Source organism: Monodelphis domestica, chromosome 5, assembly GCF_027887165.1.
Source record: "Monodelphis domestica isolate mMonDom1 chromosome 5, mMonDom1.pri, whole genome shotgun sequence".
Lineage (NCBI taxonomy): Eukaryota > Metazoa > Chordata > Mammalia > Didelphimorphia > Didelphidae > Monodelphis > Monodelphis domestica.
Window position 1 is genome coordinate 317356788 of NC_077231.1, and position 22417 is coordinate 317379204.

The following is a 22417-nucleotide window of genomic DNA, read 5'->3' on the forward strand; positions in this document are numbered from 1 at the left end:
AGTAAGCTGTGCTCCAGTCACTCATTTTCATTTTGGGGAGGAGATCTTTGATTTCATCAATCAGGAACTCCAGATCTAAAAATGAGCACGTTCACTAACATGTACTAGTCATTCATCTAAAATTCAGACTCTTGGAAAGTAACCTGGGATGATGAGAGAAGAAATGATTTACTCCAATCACAGATAGTATGTAGTCAAGACAGGATTTGAACCCAGCTCTACCTGACTTGGAGGTTGGCCCCATATCCTATAATACTAAAGCTGATGCTTACAGATTTGTTCTTTGTAGATTGTAATGCACTGGCAATCAAGCAGGATAATGGAGTTATTTGGAGGATGCTCTTCCAAGTCCTCTTGTGACAGGGTAAAATGCAACCCACCCTTCCCCCCACCCCATCCGCCACCCACACACAGAGCACACCCAGCAGAGAGTCTTACTTCTCTGCCAAAAAGAAGGAAAAAATGAAACAGGCCTATTCCTTCCCCTCCTGCGTTCAAAGCCTGGAAGGGGGCCAGCACCCTAATCAGTTCTCATTGGCCCTGGAGGAATCACAACCTTTTGTAAAACATAATAAAGGGCATAACATCATGATAAAATGCATGAAAAGGCAATGCCTTTGGTTGGGAACTCAAAATAATTCAGCAGAACAGATGGATTGCATTGGTTTGGCCTTATGGAGGACATGAAAGGGCTCATTTTATGGCAACTCCAAAGTCAGGGAAAACGTCCAACTTCCCCTGGACCAGTCTAAGTACCTGCCTGAGCCTGGAGGACTCCATCTTCTCTAATCATTTTTGAGGGAGTGATGGATTAGGCAATGTTTTCCACTGGAATACCTCATTTTCTGAAGCTATTTCATGCACTGACCCTCTGTTTTGGAGTTCTGCTTACATTGAAATTCCCATAGGCATACTCTGTCCACAGCTTTGCAAATGAAGAAACAAATTAAGTGTAAAAAAGGTCAGAATCAGAGGCCAAGGTCTTGGGTTCCAATCCCAGATCTGCCACTGACTTCTTGTATGTCCTGGGAAAGTTAAGCCAAGCCAAGAAGAAAATCCTATCATTTTCCTGGGCCTTATTTCTCTCATTTATATATTTTAAAAAGAGTGAACTGAATTTGTTAAGCTCTACTTATAAAGCATTGATCTCCTGCCTCCTATGGGTCAGGTCCTGTGCTATGCCCTGAGGATACAGAGACAAAAAGGAAATAGCCCCTACCCTTAAAAAGCTTCCATTCTATCAAAGGTAAAAACATGTGTGTATGTGTTTAAATACATATATGTGTGTGTGTGTTTATTCATACATATATTTGTATGTAAGGAAGATCTTTTTGTCAAATGATGTCTTCTCTGGGGGTAGGAGAGAGAAGGAAAGGAGTTAGCTAGGTATCTGAATGTAACAAACAAACAAATTAATTAAAATAAAAAAGAATAGATCCAAACTCAATTTAATGCAGCCAAATACAAGGTCGTTGGTGAAGAAGGGCACTAGCATTTGGGAGAATGGAGGAGAAATCAAGAAAGATCTCAGGTAGAATGTTGTGTTTCAAAAGGATCTTGAAGGAAGTGGAGCATTGTATGAGGGACGGAGGAATAAGAGAATCCTAGGAAAGGAGGCTGCCCAGTACAAAGTTACTGAGCCAGGACTGTGAGTCCTGTGTGTGAAGAACAAAGATCTTTATTCTGCCTAGACCACAGTATTCTAGAAATGGACAACAAAGGCTAAGTTGTGGAAGGGTTTTAATCCTAAGAAGGGGAAATTTGTGTTGAGAGACTAAGGAATGCAGGATAATTCTGCATTGGAGAACCTGGAAGACCAGAGAAATTGATGGTACTCTCTTCTCAGCCAAAATAGGAAAGTTTGATAGAATGGAGGGTTTGGGTGGAGAAATAATGAATTCTACTTCAGATATGTTCTATGTGAGATGTCTCTAAGAACCAGTTAAAACATCCAGTAGGTGATTGACGATCTGAGACAGGAACTCAAGAAAGAGAATGGGGCTGATTACAGATCCAGGAGTTATCAACATAGAGATCAAAAGTAAATTCACAGAAGTTGAAGTCACCAAGAGAGGAAGTGCAGAAAGGGGAGAAAAGACCATTAAAAAAACAGTACTGGGGGGGGGGGCAGCTGGGTGGCTCAGTGGATTGAGAGCCAGGCCTAGAGATGGTAGGTCCTAGGTTCAAATCTGGCCTCAGACACTTCCCAGCTATGTGACCCTGGGCAAGTCACTTGACCCCCATGGCCTAGCCCTTACCACTCTTCTGCCTTGAAGCCAATACACAGTATTGACTCCAAGATGGAAGGTGAGGGTTATGAAAAAAATAGTTCTGGGATATATTCACAGTCATGGATAATAATACATCCAGGGAGATCGAGAATGGCCAGACCTATAGGAGAACCAACAGAGAACATTGTCACAGAAAACTAAAAGGGAAAAGGGTATCTGGAAGAAGGTGGTCAAGAGTATAGTATGAGAATATGGCAGAGGGTTCAAGGAAAAAGAATGAGAAAAAGCCAACAGAATAGGCAATTAAGCCATTTTCTGCAGTGTGTCATTATGGCATAATGATGGCCTCAGAGCCAGGAAAACCTGATTTCAAGACCTGCCTATAATGCATACTGACTGTATGACACTGGAAAAGTTGCTTGCCCAAAGCTGGGTTCAAGGAAACTCTATTAAGTCTATTAACATGAAAAGAAGATGCCAATGTGTCTTAGTAGGAAGACTTTCCTCTCATCAGATTTGCATCTAATCTTTCTTCTATCCCTAATAAAGCAGCACTAGGAAATGGAGAGCTCACCATAGAAGCAACACATCGTGTCTGAGAACTGGAGAATGTGTGACCATTTGTGATTGACCAGTCACTCTGCACTGATGGACTGAGACTGAAGATGGATATTTCAGGGAAGTGGAGTGATTTGGACAGCTCCTTTGGAAAATTGAAGTCCCACTGCATTAGAATGGATGGGATGGCATAAGCAAAGAGACAATATACTATTTTATTCCATCCCTCCCCCATTTTTCCCTGGTCTTCTACAGAGAACTCCCAGAGTTGATAGGGATCAGCACCTACTCTGTAACTCATGGTCTTAGAGAAAGACTGTAATGGCCAATTGAACTAATTTAATAATTGGAAACTAGCACCAATCTGCTCTCATCTTGCCATCTAGTTAGATAACTCTATAAAACAAAATTTTGGTGTTTGATTTAATCTGATGTGTTCAAAAATCTGCTGTGTTGAAGGCCACAAGAAAATGATATAGTCAACTTGTCATCTGAGATCAGAGCTTCCTCAAGAACTAATCTACTTGTCTGCAAGGATAGATTATTATAAAGGATATATATTAAATATAAATAACTAATATATAGGATACACAAATATATAAGGATAGATTATCTATATTTCAAATAATATATCTTGTTGTGAAAAACAGACTCTCTGGGTATGGATGTGTGGGGAGTAAGGGATTGTCTCTACAACAGCTCCTGTGATATTCATAAAGTTTTTATTAAATCCAGAACCTTGATTCATGTACTCTCGTAGCAAGTAACAATGGAAATGACCAGGCAAAGGCAACATAATCTCATTTCCTTGGAATAGATTAATACTGAATATTAGTACCTTATTTTACATTTAGAAAATTACAGAATGAAAATTACATTTGATAAAGTCACTTACAACGAGAGTGACATGATGATTGTTGTCTTGGCCTAGGAGTTTGGAAGACTTGGTTTGAAATTCTGCCTTTGACATATGCATAGGCCTAGGCAATTCATTTAACTTTTCTGGACCTCAAGAGACCTAATGAATCAGTTATTTCCATTTTATTGTTCATTTCTTTTCCATTATTTTATTATTCTCATTCTCTTTTGCCTTGCATCAGTTCAGAGAAGTCTTCCCACATTTCTCTAAGTTCTTTATATAGTCCCTGCTTCTTTTAACACTATATTATGTAGATTATCAGATTATTGATTTAGCACAGAAAAGAATCTTAAAAACAAGCCACTGAGTCCCACCCCTTTATTTTACAGTTGAGGAAAATGAGATGTTAAGAGACAGGGTAACTGAGGAGCCAGGAGGCAAAGTGGCTTGCCCAGGGCCAAACAGATAGAAAGTATCTAAGGCAGGATTTGAAATCAAGTTTTCCTAACTCGAATCCCACTACCCTAACTATTATGCTATGTTACTATTATCAAGTTATAATAACTCACATTACTAGAGCAACTCTGTTTACAAAGTACCTTGTATCTCATTTAATGTCACCACCACCCTGAGAGAAACTACTATTATTATTTTTATTTTACATGTGGGGAAACTGAGGTTTAGGGAAATTAAATTACTTGTCTAAGATCACATAGCTAGTAAATGTCCCAGGCAAGATTCAAACTCAGGTCTTGCTACCTTATAATCCTATTTTTAGGCACTAATAAACTCTATTTACCACAGTTAGTTCAGCCACTCCCTTGGGTTACATAGATTACAAAGATTATTAGCCATGATTTACAGATCAGGACGCTGATTGGCTCAAAGCCAAATAAATGGGAAGTTACAGTGAAACAAGGAGTTGAATTCATGCCTTTCCTACCACATATCTAACAGTGACACCCCAAACCCTGCAGCATGAAGTGAAGGGCAAGAGAGGGGAAGCCTCCAAAACTTAGAGCCTGAGGAAGGGTCCATCAAGGAGATACAAAGGATTTAGACTGATTCCCAGATCTCCATTGGTTAAAATATCCTCAGGCACAAGTGATGGTGTCTCACTTGCCATCTTAGAAGATGAATTTGTTGACAGCCAAAGCCTAAAACATTGCTTTTCTTTCTTTACTCCCCCTCTTCTAAATCTTCAGTGACTCCCTATCACCAGCTGTATCAAATCTAACTTCCTGTCACCCTCTGTTTCTCACATTCTTCCCTAGCCTAACCTGACCCTAACCATCCCATATTATTCCCCACTTTCCAATGTGTGCGATAACTCAGCTTTGGCCAGACTCTTGGTTGTTCCACAAATATATTCTACAAATTCTGCCCTCTGGGTGCCCATTATTCCTCCTGTCCAGAGTGCTGTCCTGCTCTCCTCCCTTCACCCTGTGCCACTCTAGATTCCACCCATCCCTCAAAGTCTATCATTAGTTCAGCCTCCTCTGGGAAGTCCATCTGAATGACTTGACCTTTCCTTTATTCCTTTCTCTTGAACTCCCTGTATTCCTAGAGTATCCTTCAGACAATTTATGGCTTAAATGCATGCTCTTCCATACTTTCCATGATTATTTCCTGTATGTTATCCTACACCACCAGAATTGTAGCATCTTTAATTTGGCCAGAGCTTTCTGTACTTCAATCCTCCAATGGACCTATGGGATCTCCTCAGTGTAGGCATTTCTTTGGTGGTACAAGTAGCAACTCATCCATGCCTGCCCACTTAGCGCCATGTCTTTCTCCAAGTTCATAACAGTGTATCCACCCAGCATACTGGAGACCTTCCTCCCTTTCTCCTCACATTGGGAAAGACCATTTTGGCCCATGTTACATGACCAACTCATCTTATTTCTCTATAAGACACTTGCCAAAGGTTTGTGTCACTGTGATAGAATGCACTGCATAACTGGATAAAAAACTTCTTCAAAAGATCTCAAATGAATATCTGCACAGCTTGGTTTCTAGATGTGCAGCAAAGAGCTCACCTCCTCCTCGAGCTCCCTGCTCTCTAAGCACCTTCTCTACATCCTCCCGGGTAGCTTCTTTTCCACCAAACTTCTGTTCTTCTCTCTTGAGTTCCTTCCCATCCCCTAACCTTCCTTATGTCCTGCCACGCTGAACTTTGATGAATTCAGCTAGTCCGCTGTCCTAGAAGGGATGCATCACGCTCTTCCTCAGAGGGCTCACTCATCATTCCATTTCCCTTTCTGGAACAAAGATTTCCTCTCTGGCCACTACTCCCCCATTTGGACTGTTTCCCCCATCCAAATGTAAGTTCCTTGAGCATACGGTTATCTGCTTTTCTGCTAATTTTTATTTCTTTCTCCTGCCATAAGTGCTGTGGTTTAGACAAAATAAATTCCTTTTCATTCATCTTCTGTATATGGCATGGTGTCTAAGCCCCCCATCATCCTGATCTCTCTTCTCTGGATGCCTCATCATTTGTCATCACCCTTCCTAATGAGGGACTCAGTATCATTGGTAGCACCCTGACTAGCTAGCCCATAGGCACCGAGCAGAACTTGGAGGTTTGGAGGTTTCTTTATAACTTCACTCCAGCCATTTGTCCAAGACTCAGCATTGAGACTATGGCTTTCCTTCCCCTTCCTCTCTTTTAGGGGTCCTATGATTTCACTGACAGAGAGAGCCCATAGAAAAGCACAGTCTTCTCCAAGGCAGATTGCTGTCCATCGGCTCAGTGCCATCTGGACTCTCCTCACGGAGCCACTGCCCTCTTTTCTTACCTCGCATTTGCTCAGGAGCCCAGTTTCTTGCAGACGTGACCAGATGCTCTGGATCCTCCCAGCATGCTCAGGATGAAGGGCAGAACGGCCGCAGATGCATTGATGCTTCAGCATCAGAGCGTCATACACTAGGCCTTCCACACAGAAAGAACACAATAACCACAAATTAGGGAGTGCTGCCCAGGAACACCCTTCTACAATTCAATCCTAATGGGCTCTGGAATTCCATCAGTGGGGGTGGAGCGGGGAGTTAGAGCTCCTCCATCAGTGATGAGCCTCAGCATCCACAGCCAGAGATGGTCTCCCGGAGCTGCTGTGGCTACAAGTTCATGTGGATCCTAGGTCGAGGGCTTGAAGGGCTCAGATACTGGAGCCCCTTCATTTTATAGTTGAAGAAACTGAGGCCCAGGGTTCTGACTTGGCCAAGATAACCCAGGTATCAATCATCAGGGCAAGACCTAACACTCTTGAACTAGGGCTCTTTCCATGGGGCCATATTGCTTCTCTCTCTACCCAGCATGGCGATGAGTGGTTTTTGGGTAAATTAACTGGACTGGGTCACAGACAATAGACATCAGGCTCTATTGAAAGTCTCATCAGATCAGGAGTAAAGACAAGGCAAGACAAAACAGCAATCATTAATGGAGTACCTACTATGTGCCAGGCACTTTGTCAAAGCTTGTGTCCTGCTGAAATAGGCTCAAGGACAATAAGGGCCCAATTTCTTCCATGTGGGAGAATCACAGGAAGAATGTAACGGGACTAGTTAGAATAATAATTGTTATTATTACCCAACTTTGTAGTCAGGGAAAGAAATCATTTTTTAAAAAATAATTATATATGTGTCTATATGTACAAATATGTCTATAGCTATATATCTATGTGTGTATGTGTGTTGACAATCAGACAACTAGAAGGCTTCCTTGGGGTCCTGTGAATGAGCAGGACTCCTAAGGCGACTTGTATCAGGATGTCCCTCTCCATGAATATGTACATGAATGGACATAAATTCCCACAGGACCTCTTCATCTCTATTCAGAGATGGGCCTGGGAATGATTTTAAGGTACTCACCTGCAGGTGTGTGTGTGTGTGTGCATGCACACACACACACACACACATGATAAAGTTGTGACTGAAAATTATAGATGCCTTTTTGATGGATAATTTCTCAGGTTCACAGAAAATCTATGTTGGGAAGGGCCACACTGTCTTGGTTCTGCCTTATAGCTAAAGACAGTCTCACACAAAAAGGAATCAAAGCCAGGAAAACAATGTGCCCAATGATTACAAGAATGTAAATGGGCAAGCCAATGAGAAAATGATTGGATGCTATAGAGTGAGGGTGGTCAAGGTTCACCCCAAAGGAGCAATCTGAGAAGACACCCCCCTGCCTCTTTTCAGAGGATGGGAAGCATGGGCATAGAACATGGCAAATATGATTGATGCAGAAATGGAAGCTCTAGGTCAAAGATGCAAAACTAGGAAGAGCAGAACTCATACAAGTTCATGTTTCCTGATTCCAAGGCCAGGGCACTGTATTTACATTAAAAATGAATTCATCGAACATCTGCAGTAGTGGGGATCCCCAAGATGTCATGTTTTCCATACCCCTAAAAGGCCCAGAAGCCATATGAATGTTATTACCTTCTTGAAAGACAGGGAAATGGTCACAGAAATTGCCCCATCCCTGATGAACTCTGATGATAATCTATGAAGAGCCCAATTCCAGACACAAGGCATAGGCACATAGTAAAAGGGGAAATTATCCAATAAATTAGAGGTCCAAACCCAATCAGGATTGACTGTCTGTCTGCTTTTTAGTTCACTCTCCCAAAGCCAGAAGAAGGCTGAAATTAGAGCTGATTTTCATAGAAGAATAGAGAAGAGCCAGCAGTTCTGATGTCTGGCCTTAGCCCATTAAGATCACTGAATTTAGACCTGAGAGGGTACCTTGGAAATGGCAGAGCCCAAATGAAGGGCTTAGATTCAGAAAAGAATGAGTCCCAACGAGGACCTCTTCTGCCAACTACCATGTCGGGTCTTCAGGCAAATGTTTTCATCTGTCTTAGCTGAGTTTCCTCAATTGAAAAATGGAGCTCATGATCCTTGTGGTCCCAGGCTGATGGGGTTGTTATGGTGATCAAATGATGTGATATAGAAGTCTTGGAACGGCCTCTTACTGATATTTTTCATACAAGGAAACTGAGTCTCAGAGAGTTCTAGTGATTTGCCTTATCAGTAGAGCATACCATAACTAATGAGCTCCTACTGTGTCTCAGACACAGAACTGGGGGGACTGAGGATAGAAAGACAAAAACAAGGTAGTCCCTCCCCTCAAGAAACTTTCCTTCTGTTGGGAAGAATAACACATATGCATAAAAGAAAATACAACAACTGTCACAGGATCCTAGACTGAGAGCTGGAAAGCACCCCCATGGTCATCAAGTCTAACCCTCTTACTTTACAGATGAAGAAACAATGGCTCAGAATTAGAAGCAACTTACCCAGGGCCACATATCTTAGATGTGTCTGAGGAAGGATGTGAACTCATCTAATCACAAAGAAGAAGCTGGGGGTGAGAGAGTCAAACCCAAACCTTTTCTGATTCAAGGGTCAGTCCTCTCATCCTGCCCAAGTAGTTGGTCTGTCTTCTTCATTGGGCTTAACAGATGTCCCCACTGTGGAGGCTGTGAGACTAAAGTATTTGTGGTCTTTGGCTCAGTTTCTACAGACTAAAATTGCTTTGACATTTGCGATGCCATATCTAAGACACTTCCTTTCAACTCTTTCCCCATTGCCTTCCTGCAGGGCCTGATTGTAAAGCAGGACATGGCATCCTGAAAGTATTGATGAGTATCTGGGATTCTTAATAGAAATTCCAGGAAGCCCCATGAACTTTGGGGAAGGCATAGCTTAAGAAGAGGCTCATTCAGAGTCAAGAAATGTCTGGAAGCCCCAAGAACCGGGCTCTCGTCTTGATGAAATCTCAACGAGGTACCAGCAGAGAGGGCAGGGCATCCCTCACTCTTCCATCAGCCCTTTCCAAGAGCAAGAATGGATTCACTTCATCCCTCCTAGGATTCCTCGGTGAAGGGCTTGCTTCCTTTATTTATTAATTATAATATATAATAATGAATAGTAAAATATTAATTAATAATTCCCCTCTCTGTACATATTACAGGGGATTAGTCCTCTGATAGTCAAGCCTCAAAGTGGGTCTCAGCCTTCTCTTGGGCTTTACTTTCCTCATCTATAAAACAGGGTAAGAATGAGTAATCTCTGAGGTTACTTCAGAATCTCAAAGCCCTGAGAACCTAGTGTATCTCTCTAAACTTGCCTCATGTGAAGACTTCTATTTATCTATCCATCCATCCATCTATCCATCTATCTATCTATCTATCTACCTATCTATCTACCTATCTACCTATCTACCTATATATATATATATATATATATATATCTGTCAGTCTGTCTGTCTCTATCATCTATCTATTGATCAATCATAATGGATATGTTTTTGTTTAGTCATTTTCAGTCGTGTCTGACTCTTTGGGACTCCAGAGTTTTCTTGGCAAATATACTGGAGTGGTTGGCCATTTCCTTCTCCATCTTATTTTTCAGATAAGAAACTGAGGAAAACAGGGTTAAATGACTTGCCCAGGGTCACACAGCTATTCAGTGTCTGAGGCCAGATTTGAAAATCACAAAGATGAATCTTCCTGACTTTTGACCTAGCATTCTATTCACTGCTCCACTTGGCTGCCTCATGTAAATGTATATACATATACATACATACATATGTATATACACATACATGAACATATTTATAAAGTTATATGTTTATGTTATATTTATTATAAAACATATAACTATATAATTAAAATATATTACATTAAATGAATATGATAGATATACTGAATTAGGAAATTTAATAAAACCTATGCTAATTTTGTATATATGTAAGTATATATATTAAATCAGAGACAGACACAGACACAGAGGGAGACTAGTGATCTGGAATATAAACAGAAAAGCTGAGTTCAAATTCTGCCATTCTCCCTTTGACACTCATTCACTGTCTGTTTGACTCTGGGCAAGTCATTACAGGTCTCTCTCAGGGCCTCAGTTTCTTCACCAATAAAATGTCTGAGTTGAACTCAAGATACTCTAACTTCCTTTTGTGCTATAACTCGGTGATTCTAGAAACCAAAGGTTGCATCCTTGGGGTGGGGGTGGGAGCACTCCTATCATCATAAGGTCTCTATGAGGAGGAACCAGGATATTAGGTGGGTTCAAGAGGAAAGGACTCTTCTTTTTTCCTATAATTGTGATTCGGTCACCATAATGGGTAAAGTGGCAGCTTTTGCGTGAACCTGGATGAGGGCACCCACCTCTCGTCTCCTCTTAGGCCATTGGCAGCCACCCTCTGAAGGTTGATCTTGCCCTGACTCCTGGGTCAGGACTTCTAGACTGCCTTCCTAAGGAAGACCTGGCAGAGATGTCTGAAGGAGAAATCAGAGGGAGCTGAATGCAAGAGGAACGAGGGAACAAAGAAGTATCTATGGAGATCTACTCTGTGCCAGGCACTGTGCTAACTACTTGATGCTCACAGCCACGCTGCCAGGTAAGTGCTGGTATCATTCTCATTTTATAGTTGAGGAAACTGAGTTAAATAAAGGTTAAATGACTTGCCTAGGATCACATAGCTAGAAGGTATTTGTGACTGGATTTGAACTCAGGTCTTCCTAACTTCGGGCCAAGTGCTCCAGCTGCCTCAATGTTTTTAGCCTCCAACACTTTCTAAGCTCATCCCCAGTTTGGGGTAGGATCTGGGAGATCCTGGAAGTCAGGAATGAGGGCATCTTGCATCTCTAGACATCAGAACATTTCCTTTTCTCACCACTATCCAACTACTGAGTGGTGCTGATGGGAATGTCTGTGTGCGGCTCAGGGGATGGATCCAGGGCACCAGGGAGCAGCTGGGTACGTGGCTTCCTTCCTTCCCTTTAGATCGATAAGGATGGACCAGCGATGGCATTTGTAGAGCCAAATAAGGGAATGTTCGACATGCTTTAGACAGACAGCACAGGAAAGACCTTCGAGTTGCTCCGTGCTCCTAATGTCATGCCTATGAAAGTTAGCACGTTAGGAACACACACCAAAAGATCTTCGATATCATGTGAATTATAATAACATGTGGCTTACAGGGGAAATTGGGGAATGGAGTCAAGCCAGAGCCGCATGTAGAAGGCAGGACAGAGAGGGTGTATTTCATTTCCTTTGGATTCTGAAAAGAACTGGAGGACAATCTGCCGAATGAGTATTATCACTGCGTGTGTGTGTGTGTGTGTGTGTGTGTGTGTGTGTGCACGTGGGCACGTGTGTTAATCCCACTGTCAGTCTCGTGGTCATTAGCAGATGCTAAAATATATCTCGAATCCCATCCCTTTTCTGAAAGTTGTATTGGATCTCTTTTCTCTTAAGTGCTAATACAGCTAAAGAAAAATGAATATATGGATTTTCACTGTTCATTGTGGCTAAATACAAATAATTACTGAGCTCCTTGTTCTTCTTGAGGCTCTCATTATTGAACAGATAAAGCCCAAGGCCCAGTGCTGGAACACACTCAAGCACAGAATTACTGTGTTCGGTTGTTCTGTTGTGTCTGACACGGTGTGACCTCATTGGGGGTTTTCTTGGCAAAATTACTGGAATGATTTGCCATTTCTTTCTCCATAGTCCCCATTTTACAGATGAGCAAACCAAGGTAAAAAGGGTTAAGTGACTTGTTCAGGGTCACACAGCTAGTAAGTGTCTGAAGATAACTTTTAATTCAGGTCCTAGTGATCCCAGGTCTGGCATTCTATCCACTGTGGAACCTAACTGCTCCCAAGCATTTAATATTTATTCAATAAGGAAAATAGTATGATAGAGTGGAAAGGTACAGATGAACTTTGGTGTCAGAGGACCCAGGTTTGAGTCTTGATTCTGCCCCTGACAACCTGTGTGATCCTGGGTAAGTGGCTAGACCTCCCCAGGGACTCAGTTTCCCCTATGATAAATTGAGGTGGTTGGTCTAGATGGCCTATAAGGAACCCTTCTAGTGAAGTAGATGGATCTGAGTCCAAATCTGCCTCAGATACCTACCGCCTCTGTGACCCTGGGCAAGTCACTTACCCTCCATCAGACTCAGTTCCTTCATCTGTAAAATGGTCATAATATAGTCTCTACCTTTCAGAGTCATTGCAAGAATAAGAGGAGATATTTGTAAAGTATTTTACAAAAGTCCAAACCCTATATAAATGTTGTTGTTGTTATTATTATTATTTTATCTATGATCCTCCTCTAAGTGTCATTGAATACTAGGCTGTACGAGGCCCAGTAGCCTTATCCTGGCTATATGAACTCAAGCTCTCTGGTAGGAGCACACAAGAGTCAGAATGATTTCAATCAATGCAAGTAGTCCCTTGTATTGTACATTGATTTCCTCATTTCCTCACAGACCGCTGGGAGCTCAGATCCTCTCCTGTAGGTCCCCTGGCACAGATGGGCCCAGGGCAGGGAAATTTAGGGATGAAAATTCACTTTTCCCTCTTGTCTTTTGGTGGGGATATTTCCCATGTAGATCGCTACTGCAGTCAGTCACCCTGCATGGTTCAGTAGAAGGGAAGCTCCTTGAGGGCAGGGACCAGGTCGTTTTTGACTTAGACCTAGGCAAGCCTCCAACTCCTTTAGCCTCAGTTTCCCCTCTGTAAAATGGAGATGGAAGAGGCTACCCTCCCAAGGTGGCTATGAGAACATCCTAGCAAATGCACTGTAAACTAGATAGCATGTTGGCAATGCAAGCCATCATTATTTTTGTTTCTGTACCAGTGGAGCCTCCCTCTGTGCCTGGAACATTGCCTGTGTTTTACTTAACAGCTGTTTGGCTGGACTAGATGGTTCTTGAATGGAATGGCTCTTCCCCAGGCTCGCCCAAAGGCGGTACTTTCGGCATCGCTGCTCTCTGAACCCTCCACATTCCTGTTTCACTGAGCTCCCTCCACTACCCCTTCTTGAGTGAGTCAAGGAAAAACACAAAAATCTCTGGGAACAAAAAAAGCATCAGGAAAGCGTCACCCTTCATAACACTCTCCAACAGACCAAGGAAAGAAAATGTTATCAGAAGGAAACCGTTTTACAGGAAGAGCCAGCCACACATGTGGGCCCCGTAAAGGAAGCCTTGAAACCTAAGCAAACATTTTAATTAAGAAAGTTGGGGAGGTGGGCAGAGCGGTGGGTAAGGAAGGATCTCATTATCAGGCAAATACTGGGATCTGTTGCAATGGAAAGACAGGCCTGAAAATGGCCCGGGGTAGGAAAAGGCGGCATCTTTTTCGGGGAAGGGCACCCGCCTTTTGATAGGTTTGGGCCCACTCACTGCCAAAGATCTTGCATCGCCATGAGCAAACTCTTCCTAGAGACCCCGATGGGCTAACAGAAGAACACACAGGAGCCAGCGAATCAGAAGCTTCCACGTTCGCCCCACACAGGCCCTCGGCCATTTGGAACATGCTGGCTAAACTGTTCCGGCCCAGAACCAAGAGGGATCACAGGAAGTGGTTAATGTAGGCAAGGCAGAGAGGGCTGGAATGCTGGCTTGTGGTATAGCACATTATAAAAATGAATTCCTGGGCCAACCTAATCAGTGATACCTATCACAGCTAAATAGCTCGGCTAGTCTACTCATCGACTGTAAATCTAAGATGGTATCAAGGATTAAGTTGAGGATTGTGGGAAAGGTATTTTAACCTTTGCAAGCACTGAGGGTTGTGTAAGGACACCAAAGCCACAGAAAAACAAGGTCTTACTCTGAGAAGAAAGAAAAGAGGGAAGGGGAAGGGAAGGGGGAAGGGAAGGGGAAGGGGAAAGGGAAGGGGAAAGAGAAGGGGAAGGGGAAAGGGAAGGGGAAAGAGAAGGGGAGGGGAGGGGAGGGGAGGGGAGGGGAGGGAAGTTTTGGCAGCTGCTGAATCTTTTAACTAGGAAGGTGGGTCTCTGGAAAAGAGACCAATGGCTCTCAGGGTGCTCCAAGGTGGTACAGCATGGAAGGACCCTCCAAAGCTGAGCTAGACTTTGAGAATGCACGGTCACCTCCAGGCTACAGTGAGGCGCCAGGGGCTGAGACTTGTATCTATCTATGTGTGTCCACACTGGATACACATGTGTGTGTGAACTCAGAAACACAACTTTTCATTCCAGAGCAACAGGCCTCTGTCACACTTCATCTCGGGCCTCAGTAACTGCCTAGCCTTGGAATCCTTTTCCTACAAGAGAATGCTGCTCCATTGCAGCTGGAGGGAAAGTTTGGCCAAATAACCTCTTCTCCCCCATATCCCCCCAGGTGTCCAGGAATGTGGAAAAGAGGCGAAGCATGTAGCAGATCCCAACTCCCTTCTTGTGGCATGTTTGCTCCTGTGCACTATTCACCAGGAAAGGCTTTGGGGCAGGAAGATGCCCACGTGCCCACAATGCCATTTCCCTTTGGAGCTGGAGGAGAGCTGAGAGTGCTAAGCACCCCTTTCAGCTTGCCCTAGTGGCCAGATGCCAATAGCGAGGAGGCAAAGGGAGGAAAGTTGAGACTAAGACATCTAGAAAATGTCAACTAAGTGGGAAAAAATGGCTTTTGGCACAGACATTTGTGCTATTCCCCCCCTTTCCAAAAAGGCCTGTGCACCTGTTGATGTAGGAGTTGAACTGTTATGTGATAACAATTTATGGGGCTGTGATTGCTAAGCCCCAGATTTATCAGCTGTGGTGACTGTCTTGGGGCCAACACAACCTTGTAAAACTAGGGCGCAGGGGGTGCAAACAGAACCTGGCTGCTGCCAGAGGCATTAGGGGCATTTAAGCCACTTGATCCACACTGAGTGGTACATGTGGCCTGTCTTGTTAGAAAGAAGGCTCTGGGGAGGCCTACCCGTCTCTGAGACACGCTGGAGGGTCCGATCCGTGGCTGGGTGAGGTAGCGTCGGGGCAGCAGGGGAAGAGCGGGCCCTGGAGACGAGGACGTGTTTGTCAAAGCCTTCTGTGCCGATGGGGGCCAGCTGAGCTTGGTACGTGGGGAGTGTGTGTCCAGGCTGGGGCTCCAAGAATGGCTGTCACCAAGAAAACATCAGAAACATGAGCAAGGGGCACCCAGAGAGGAGCATGTCAATAAATTTAGTTCATTAGGTCAGTCATCATAAACGGCATGAAGTGGGCGCATAAAGAAAAAGAAAGGCAAGACCTCGTTGATAAATTCATGCAGCAGATGTTTTCCCCCTGACAGCTACCGTGGGCCTCCCTGCTTGGTCCTGGGTGATGGCAGGAAGCCTGCCTGTCCAAAGTGAAGGAAAGAAAACACCTTTCACCTCAGAGGAGAAGACGACGACGTGACCAGGGCGTCTTTCTATCTGTGTAGCAGCAACACCTTGAGCTCATTCAATCAATCAATCAATCAACGAGAGTCTACTAAAAACCTGCTCAGTTCCAGGGAAGCCAGGAAGCAGATTGTTGGCTCAAGGAAAGGGGGGGAGGGAGGTGTCTCCTCTCTCTAAACCTTCACCCCCAGTAAATGCCAGTCAGAAACAGAGACAGTCATTGCAATCTGGCCTGGAAACAAAGACACCAAAGAGGATCTTCTCCACAAGTCTCCAATGGCTTCGAGATCACATTATTCATGCATAGCTTAGGTTTTCCTTAACTAACAATCTAGAAAGCCTACAGGCACGGGCCTGGCAGTGCCACACAAGCCTGCTGCTACCTACATTGTCACGGGATATCATCTATGGAAACAGATTTTCTGTTTTGTTTTTTTTTAGATGAATTGACTTTTCAAATGATAAGATGATGCCCAAAGTTGAGCTAGCTAGTAGTAGTAGTAACGGTGAGAATGGTGTTAGAAATACCAAGTGCAGCGGGCTTGGGATCAGAATCCAAAGACAGGGAATCTTACCATTAAAATACTTAACTCCACTGAACCTCGGTTTCCTCAAATATAAAAAGAAGGGGTTAAATAGATGAGTCCTAGAGTTCCTTCTCATTCTGTACTCATGGATTGGTGCTCTAATAATCCCCACATCTATAAAAGCAATAATCAATAATGAGTAAATGTTAATTAATAAGTATTCAAGAAATATGACTTGACTCAACGGATTGAGAGCCAGACCTAGAGACAGGAGGCTCTGGGTTCAAATGTGGCCTCAAGCACTTCTTAGTGGTGTGACCCTGAACAAGTCTCTCAACACCCATTGCCTATCTCTTACCTCCCTTCTGCCTTAGAACCAAAAAGGGTTAAAAAATAAATTTTAATTTTTTATTAAAAATAAAGATGTATGTCTCAGTTTTCTCCAAGTACTTTAAGCTATATTATTCATTTCTCAAAATATTCACCTGAGAACAATTAGAATAATAATCTAATAGTGGTTAAAACATTTACAAGGTCCCTTTCATATATTATCTCATGTGAGTTGGCAACAATCCTGGGAGAAGCACAATTTTAGCCCCACTTTATAAATGAGCAAACAAAGGCTGAAAGAGGTGAAGAATCCGAGTCCCAGAACCAGGAGGGTCCTTGAAGTGGTCCTCATATCCGTCACTGCCCTTCGGGAAGGCTGCACGTCAACCACAGATGGGCGGCAGTGGACTCAATATTGAGAGCTCTCTAGAGAAGATTCCCAACTGCCAAGTTTTTACAACCTAAAACACCAGGAAATTCTTCATCTCAGACCGAATCCCTTGTGCTTCATTTTAAGCCCCATCTTCTGCATGCATGCCTAGCGGAGAGGCAGGACAGCTGGTCAGAGTGCGCGGCCAGATAATCCTTCATTGCTTTTTATGAGGAAGTTGGATGGCCGGCATTAGCCTCTGCCTTCCAGAGATGAGTTGCAGCGCCCAAGTGCATCCAATCTGAGCAAGCCTTAGAATGCACGCTATCCTGCTGGTGTAAAAGCAGTAAAGTGAGCAAGACTCTCCCTGCACCAAATGTGTCTTTTAGGGTGATCGACGTACGTACACACAGTCACCGGAGTTTCAATAAGTACCTGCCATGGCGGAGGTGTCGTTACCTTCTAAAAGGAGGAGAAATGATTACATATCAGTTTTGTGACCATGAGAAAGTGCTTTAACTCCTCTGCCTCAATTTCCTCATCTGTAAAATGAGCTAGAGAAGGATATGACAAATCAGTCTGGTGTCTTTGCAAGGAAATACAAAATGGGGTCCTGAAGAGTTACACATGCCTGAAACAGCCAAAAAACAATAACCCCATGTGATAAAGGAGGAAAGAGACTCAGATTGGGTAAGTAGCTTGTTGAAGATCACATAGCTAAAACGGCTCAGAAGTAGGATTCAAATCTAGGTCTTCTTAGGGACAGTTAGGTGGCACAGTAGGTGGACCACTAGGCCTGAGTCAGGAAGGTCTGAGTTCAACTCTAGCCTTAGACACTTACTAGCTATATGCCCCTGACTTGCTTAAATTTTGTATTCCTCAGTTTCCCAAATTATACAATAAGTTCCACAATGGTATCTACTTCCCTGGGTTGTTGCAAAGACCAAATGAGATAATATTTGTAAAGCACTTAGTAAAATGTCTAGTGCATAGGAAGTGCTATATAAATTCAGCTGCTATTAATTATTATTTCTTCACTGCAAGGCCAGCACTTTACCCATTAGGATAGAATGATCCGTTTACCATGTTAGCTACCACTGATGATGGGGATTTTAAAACAAGACAAGGGGAAGAAGAGGCCATTTTCTAGTTGACTCATCAGCAAGGAGAGTGATTTCTTGGACTTCCCATTCCCATTGGCATGTAGCAAGGCAAGGGTCAGTGTTCAGCCTTTTATCCTACTTGGCTACCACTGGACAGAGCTGCATCCAAGTCATCACCCAAATGGTCCATAAGAGCTCCTGTGCTTTTCCAAAGGTCGAAAGGGGACAATGTGTTTTTGTTAATCTCCTCTCCCAAGGGGCTGCTGGGTAACTTGTTTCCCATATGAGGAATGGTGTAGGATCCCAAAGGAAGCTTCCATGATCTTCTACTTCCCATCCCAACAAAAACACTAGCTGGTTCCCCCCAAGACCTCTGAAAAACGTCACTCTACTTGCTTAACCCTATCTCACAACCCAGACCCCTGGAGAATACTGAGTTCTCACTTGTTGGTCCCTGCTCTCTTCCTACAAAGAATTCAGTAGCCTGAGAGCTTTCAGTGAAAGATTGGATCCAACCCTTTGGCATCACCTTATTCTATTCCATATTCCACAATCCTGATTCCATACAAACCATCTTATTTTTCATACGTGCTAAATAACATGTCCCAGAAACATAAAGCCAAGCAAATCTTTACATTCACAAGCCCAGGATGGTCTCAAAATATGAGCAATGTATAAATAACATGAGATCCCATGACCCAACAACCGAATATAAGATCCAGCCGAACACTACCAAAGTCCTCATTTAGTATCCTCCCCTCCCAAATTAATGCAGTCACTAGGGCTTGGCTTCCATTTTAATCTGTTTCTATAAACATAGTAAAAGTGAAGAGGGATGGGCAGAATTTAATGCCTTCATGGGCTGGAAATAATACTTTAAGGGCTTCTTTTGATTCCAACTCAATTAATGGCATAGTCGACAATGGGGAACATTATATTATAACCACTCTCCCTCACGTGTAGGCTATAAATGATCCACTGATAGTTGCCTCTTGAAAAACACGATTAGCTTTTAAAATACTTAAAGATGTCTTCTTGTGAGAGATACCAGGCAAAACCAAATTATGTGACCCAAAAAATCAAGGTTTAAAAACTCAATTTAGATATTTATTAAGATGTGCTATGAGAAATGAAGAGCAAAATGGTTTCAGAAAAAAACTGGAATGAGTCACATAAACTGATGCAATGTGAAGTGAGTGGAACCTAGAGAACATTGTACATTGTAACAGCGATACTGTAGGATGATTAACTGTGAATGACAGCCATTCTCAGCAACACAATGATCCAAGATAATTCCAAAGGATTCAAGATGAAAAGTTCTCTCCAGATCAAATGTAAATGACTTTGCTACTAAAAGCAACACAATGATCCAGGACAACATAAGAAAGAACACTCTCCACATCCAGAGGAAGAACTGTGGGAGCAGAAATGCAGAAGAAAAACATATGATTTATGTTGTGTGGGTGTGTGATTTGGGGTTTATTAGATGACTCTTACAAAAATGAATAATATGAAAATGGGTTTTGAGTAATAATGTAAGTATAATCTAGTGAAATTGCTTGTCAGCTCTGGGAGTGGGGAGGGAAGAGAGGCAACAAGAATTATGGAACCATGGAAAATAATTTTAAAATAAACAAAACAATAATAAAAAGCAAAACAAAAACAAACAAACAAACAAACAAAAAACTGTCCATCTCCAGAGAGAGAAAATGATGTATCTGAATGCAGTTCAAAGGTGATTTTTTCTTACTTTCTTTATATGTCTTGGGTTTGTGGTTGTTGTTGTTGTTATTGTTTTGGGTCTTTTGGGGTTTGTAATATGGTTAATATGGAAATATGTTTTTCATGACTTGAAATGTATAGCCTAAATCAAATCTCTTGAATCCTCAAGGATAGAAGAAGAGGCAGAGAATCTGGAACTCAATATTTAAAAAAATAAATGTTTTATATTTAGTTGAGAAATGGTTAGTGAATTAAATAAAACTACATTGGAAAAATATTTATTAAAAATTGGAGCTAATGCATGAAGCAATTCCAATCCTTAAAGAGCTAGATGAGGACTTGGTGACTGAGCTTGGATGAAAGTGATAGAAGAGTAGTGCAGCCACCAAACAGTAGCATCCTCTGTGCCTCACACCTTCTGAGACCCCCAGAGCACCCTTCTTCCAGCCATCATGCCATTCTCCAATAGATACAATATGCCCAAGTCCCACTACCTCACTGAGAAGGAATAATCCCACCTAGCTTCAACAACCACATAGCTATGGTGCTGACCCCAGAGCTCTATGAAAAACTCCAGGATAAGGTCACATCCAGAGCACTCACTCTGGATAGCATCCTCTAGACCAGTGCAGACAACTCAGGCCATTCATTCACCAGAACTATGGACTGTGGCTGGAGATGAAGAAAGCTATGATGTGTTCAAGCACCTATTTGATCCTTTCACTGAGGATAGATATGGAGGCTACAGGCTCTCCAATGAGAATAAGAATGATCATAAATCCAACTACCTACAGTGTGATGATGATCTGGACACTAACTCTGTGCTGAGTTCTTGTGCTCAGACTGGTCAAAGAACCCGATAATTCTGCCTGCTTGGATGGGAAGTACTATGACTTAAAGAACACGATTGAATAGGAGTAGGAGCAGCCATCTCCCTACTCTTCTTGGCATTTGCCATGGACTAGGACTGTCCCAATGGCTGATGTGGATCAGTAAGGAGGCTCCCCTGAAGGTCATCTTCATGTAGAAGGGGGATGTCATGAAGGAGGTTTTTGTGTGTTTCGGCATGGGGTTTACTCAGATTGAAACCATTTTCAAGACTAAGGACAAGTTCAGGTGGAGCCCCCGCTTGGGCTCTATCCTGATATGCCCCTCCAATCCAGACGCAAGCTCATATGTGTATGTCCACATCAAACTTCCCTACCTGAGGAAGCAGGAGAAGTTTGGTGGCTTGCTGAAGGAGCTGTGAATGTATAAGATGGGATCAGGGAGTGTGAACACAACAGTTGTTTGTGATGTCTTTGACATCTCCAGTGGTGCAGATGGTAGTGGATGGTGTGAAATTGCTCATATAGATAGAGAAGCATTTGGAAGAGGGCTAGTCCATCCATGAACTTTTGCCATCCCAGAAATGAACACTTGGTCTCCTGAGTTCTGCACTCAGAATTTACTGGATAAATGAATAACCATCATCCTTCCTGCTGTGGCACCCTGAAGGCTCTAGATATAGCCCACCTAATCATACTGTAGAGAAGTTTTCCTTCCATCTTTCAGTGCTAGAGTTTATTTTTCAGGGCTGAGATGTTGCTGACTGCTGATATAATTAACTGTGGTTCTGGCCAGACCCAGGTCTCATGGCAATTAGGAACAATAATAATGAACCAGCAAAGAACTATGTAAGTGTTATCATTATTATTATTATTGTTCTCATCATCATAATTCTGTGCAAAGCACTCTGTTGAATGTGGGACACATAGAAATTCCCCTCAGAGAGTTCACATTCTAGCTTAGGACAGGGGATACATAGGTCATGAAGCCAATAAGTGAAAGGTGATAGGGCCAATGAGATACTCAAAGGGCACTAAGGATAGAAGTAGAAACTAATTCTAATCAAATCAAATCCAAGCAGCATTTATCAAGCACCTATTTATGTGCTAGGTCATAGAGCCAAATCCAAAAGAAAACTGTTCCTACCCTCAAGGAGCTTCATTGTATTGGAGATAATGTGCAATTAGTTAAGTATATGCATAGGGCAGCTAGGTGATGTACCAAGCCTGCAGTCAGGAAGACCTAAGTTTACATCTGGCCTCAGACACTTACTAGTTGTATCATCCTAGGCAAGACAGTTACGCCTGTATGCCTCAGTTTCCTCATCTGTAAAATAAGCTGGAGTAGGGAAAGGCAAACCATTCCCATATCTTTGCCAAGCAAACCCCAAATGGAGTCACAAAGGGTTAGACAGGATTGAAATGACTAAACAATAGTATATGTAAGATATTTTGAGGAGGGAAAGTGCACTTATACCTAACAATCATGAAAAGCACCAAAGATTTAATTTTTTGAAGGATATAGAAAATGAAGTCAGTCAATTTGGAGTTAATCTCATAACCTCAAAACCCAGAGGAATTTAAATCCATGGGAATTTTCCTTGAGTAGAGACCACAGAAACAGGCTGTTACTGAACTCCTGAACTGAAATGAGGATTTTCATAATGAAAATTATAGAATCCAAGATTTATGG

The 22417-nt window shown here is 42.7% G+C and overlaps 1 protein-coding gene across 9 annotated transcripts in view; it reads right to left on the reverse strand.

Annotated features, from left to right (window-relative positions):
* HDAC9 (histone deacetylase 9) overlaps positions 1 to 22417 on the reverse strand; it is a 777497-nt gene that overhangs the window by 325917 nt on the left and 429163 nt on the right. For all 9 annotated transcript variants that reach the window (XM_056800543.1, XM_007505411.3, XM_056800542.1 and 6 more), the window contains 2 exons: positions 15404 to 15581; positions 6447 to 6580 (listed from right to left, as the gene is read on the reverse strand). In XM_056800543.1, coding sequence (XP_056656521.1) covers positions 6447 to 6580; positions 15404 to 15581 — 312 coding nt within the window. The remainder of the gene's footprint in view (positions 1 to 6446; positions 6581 to 15403; positions 15582 to 22417) is intronic.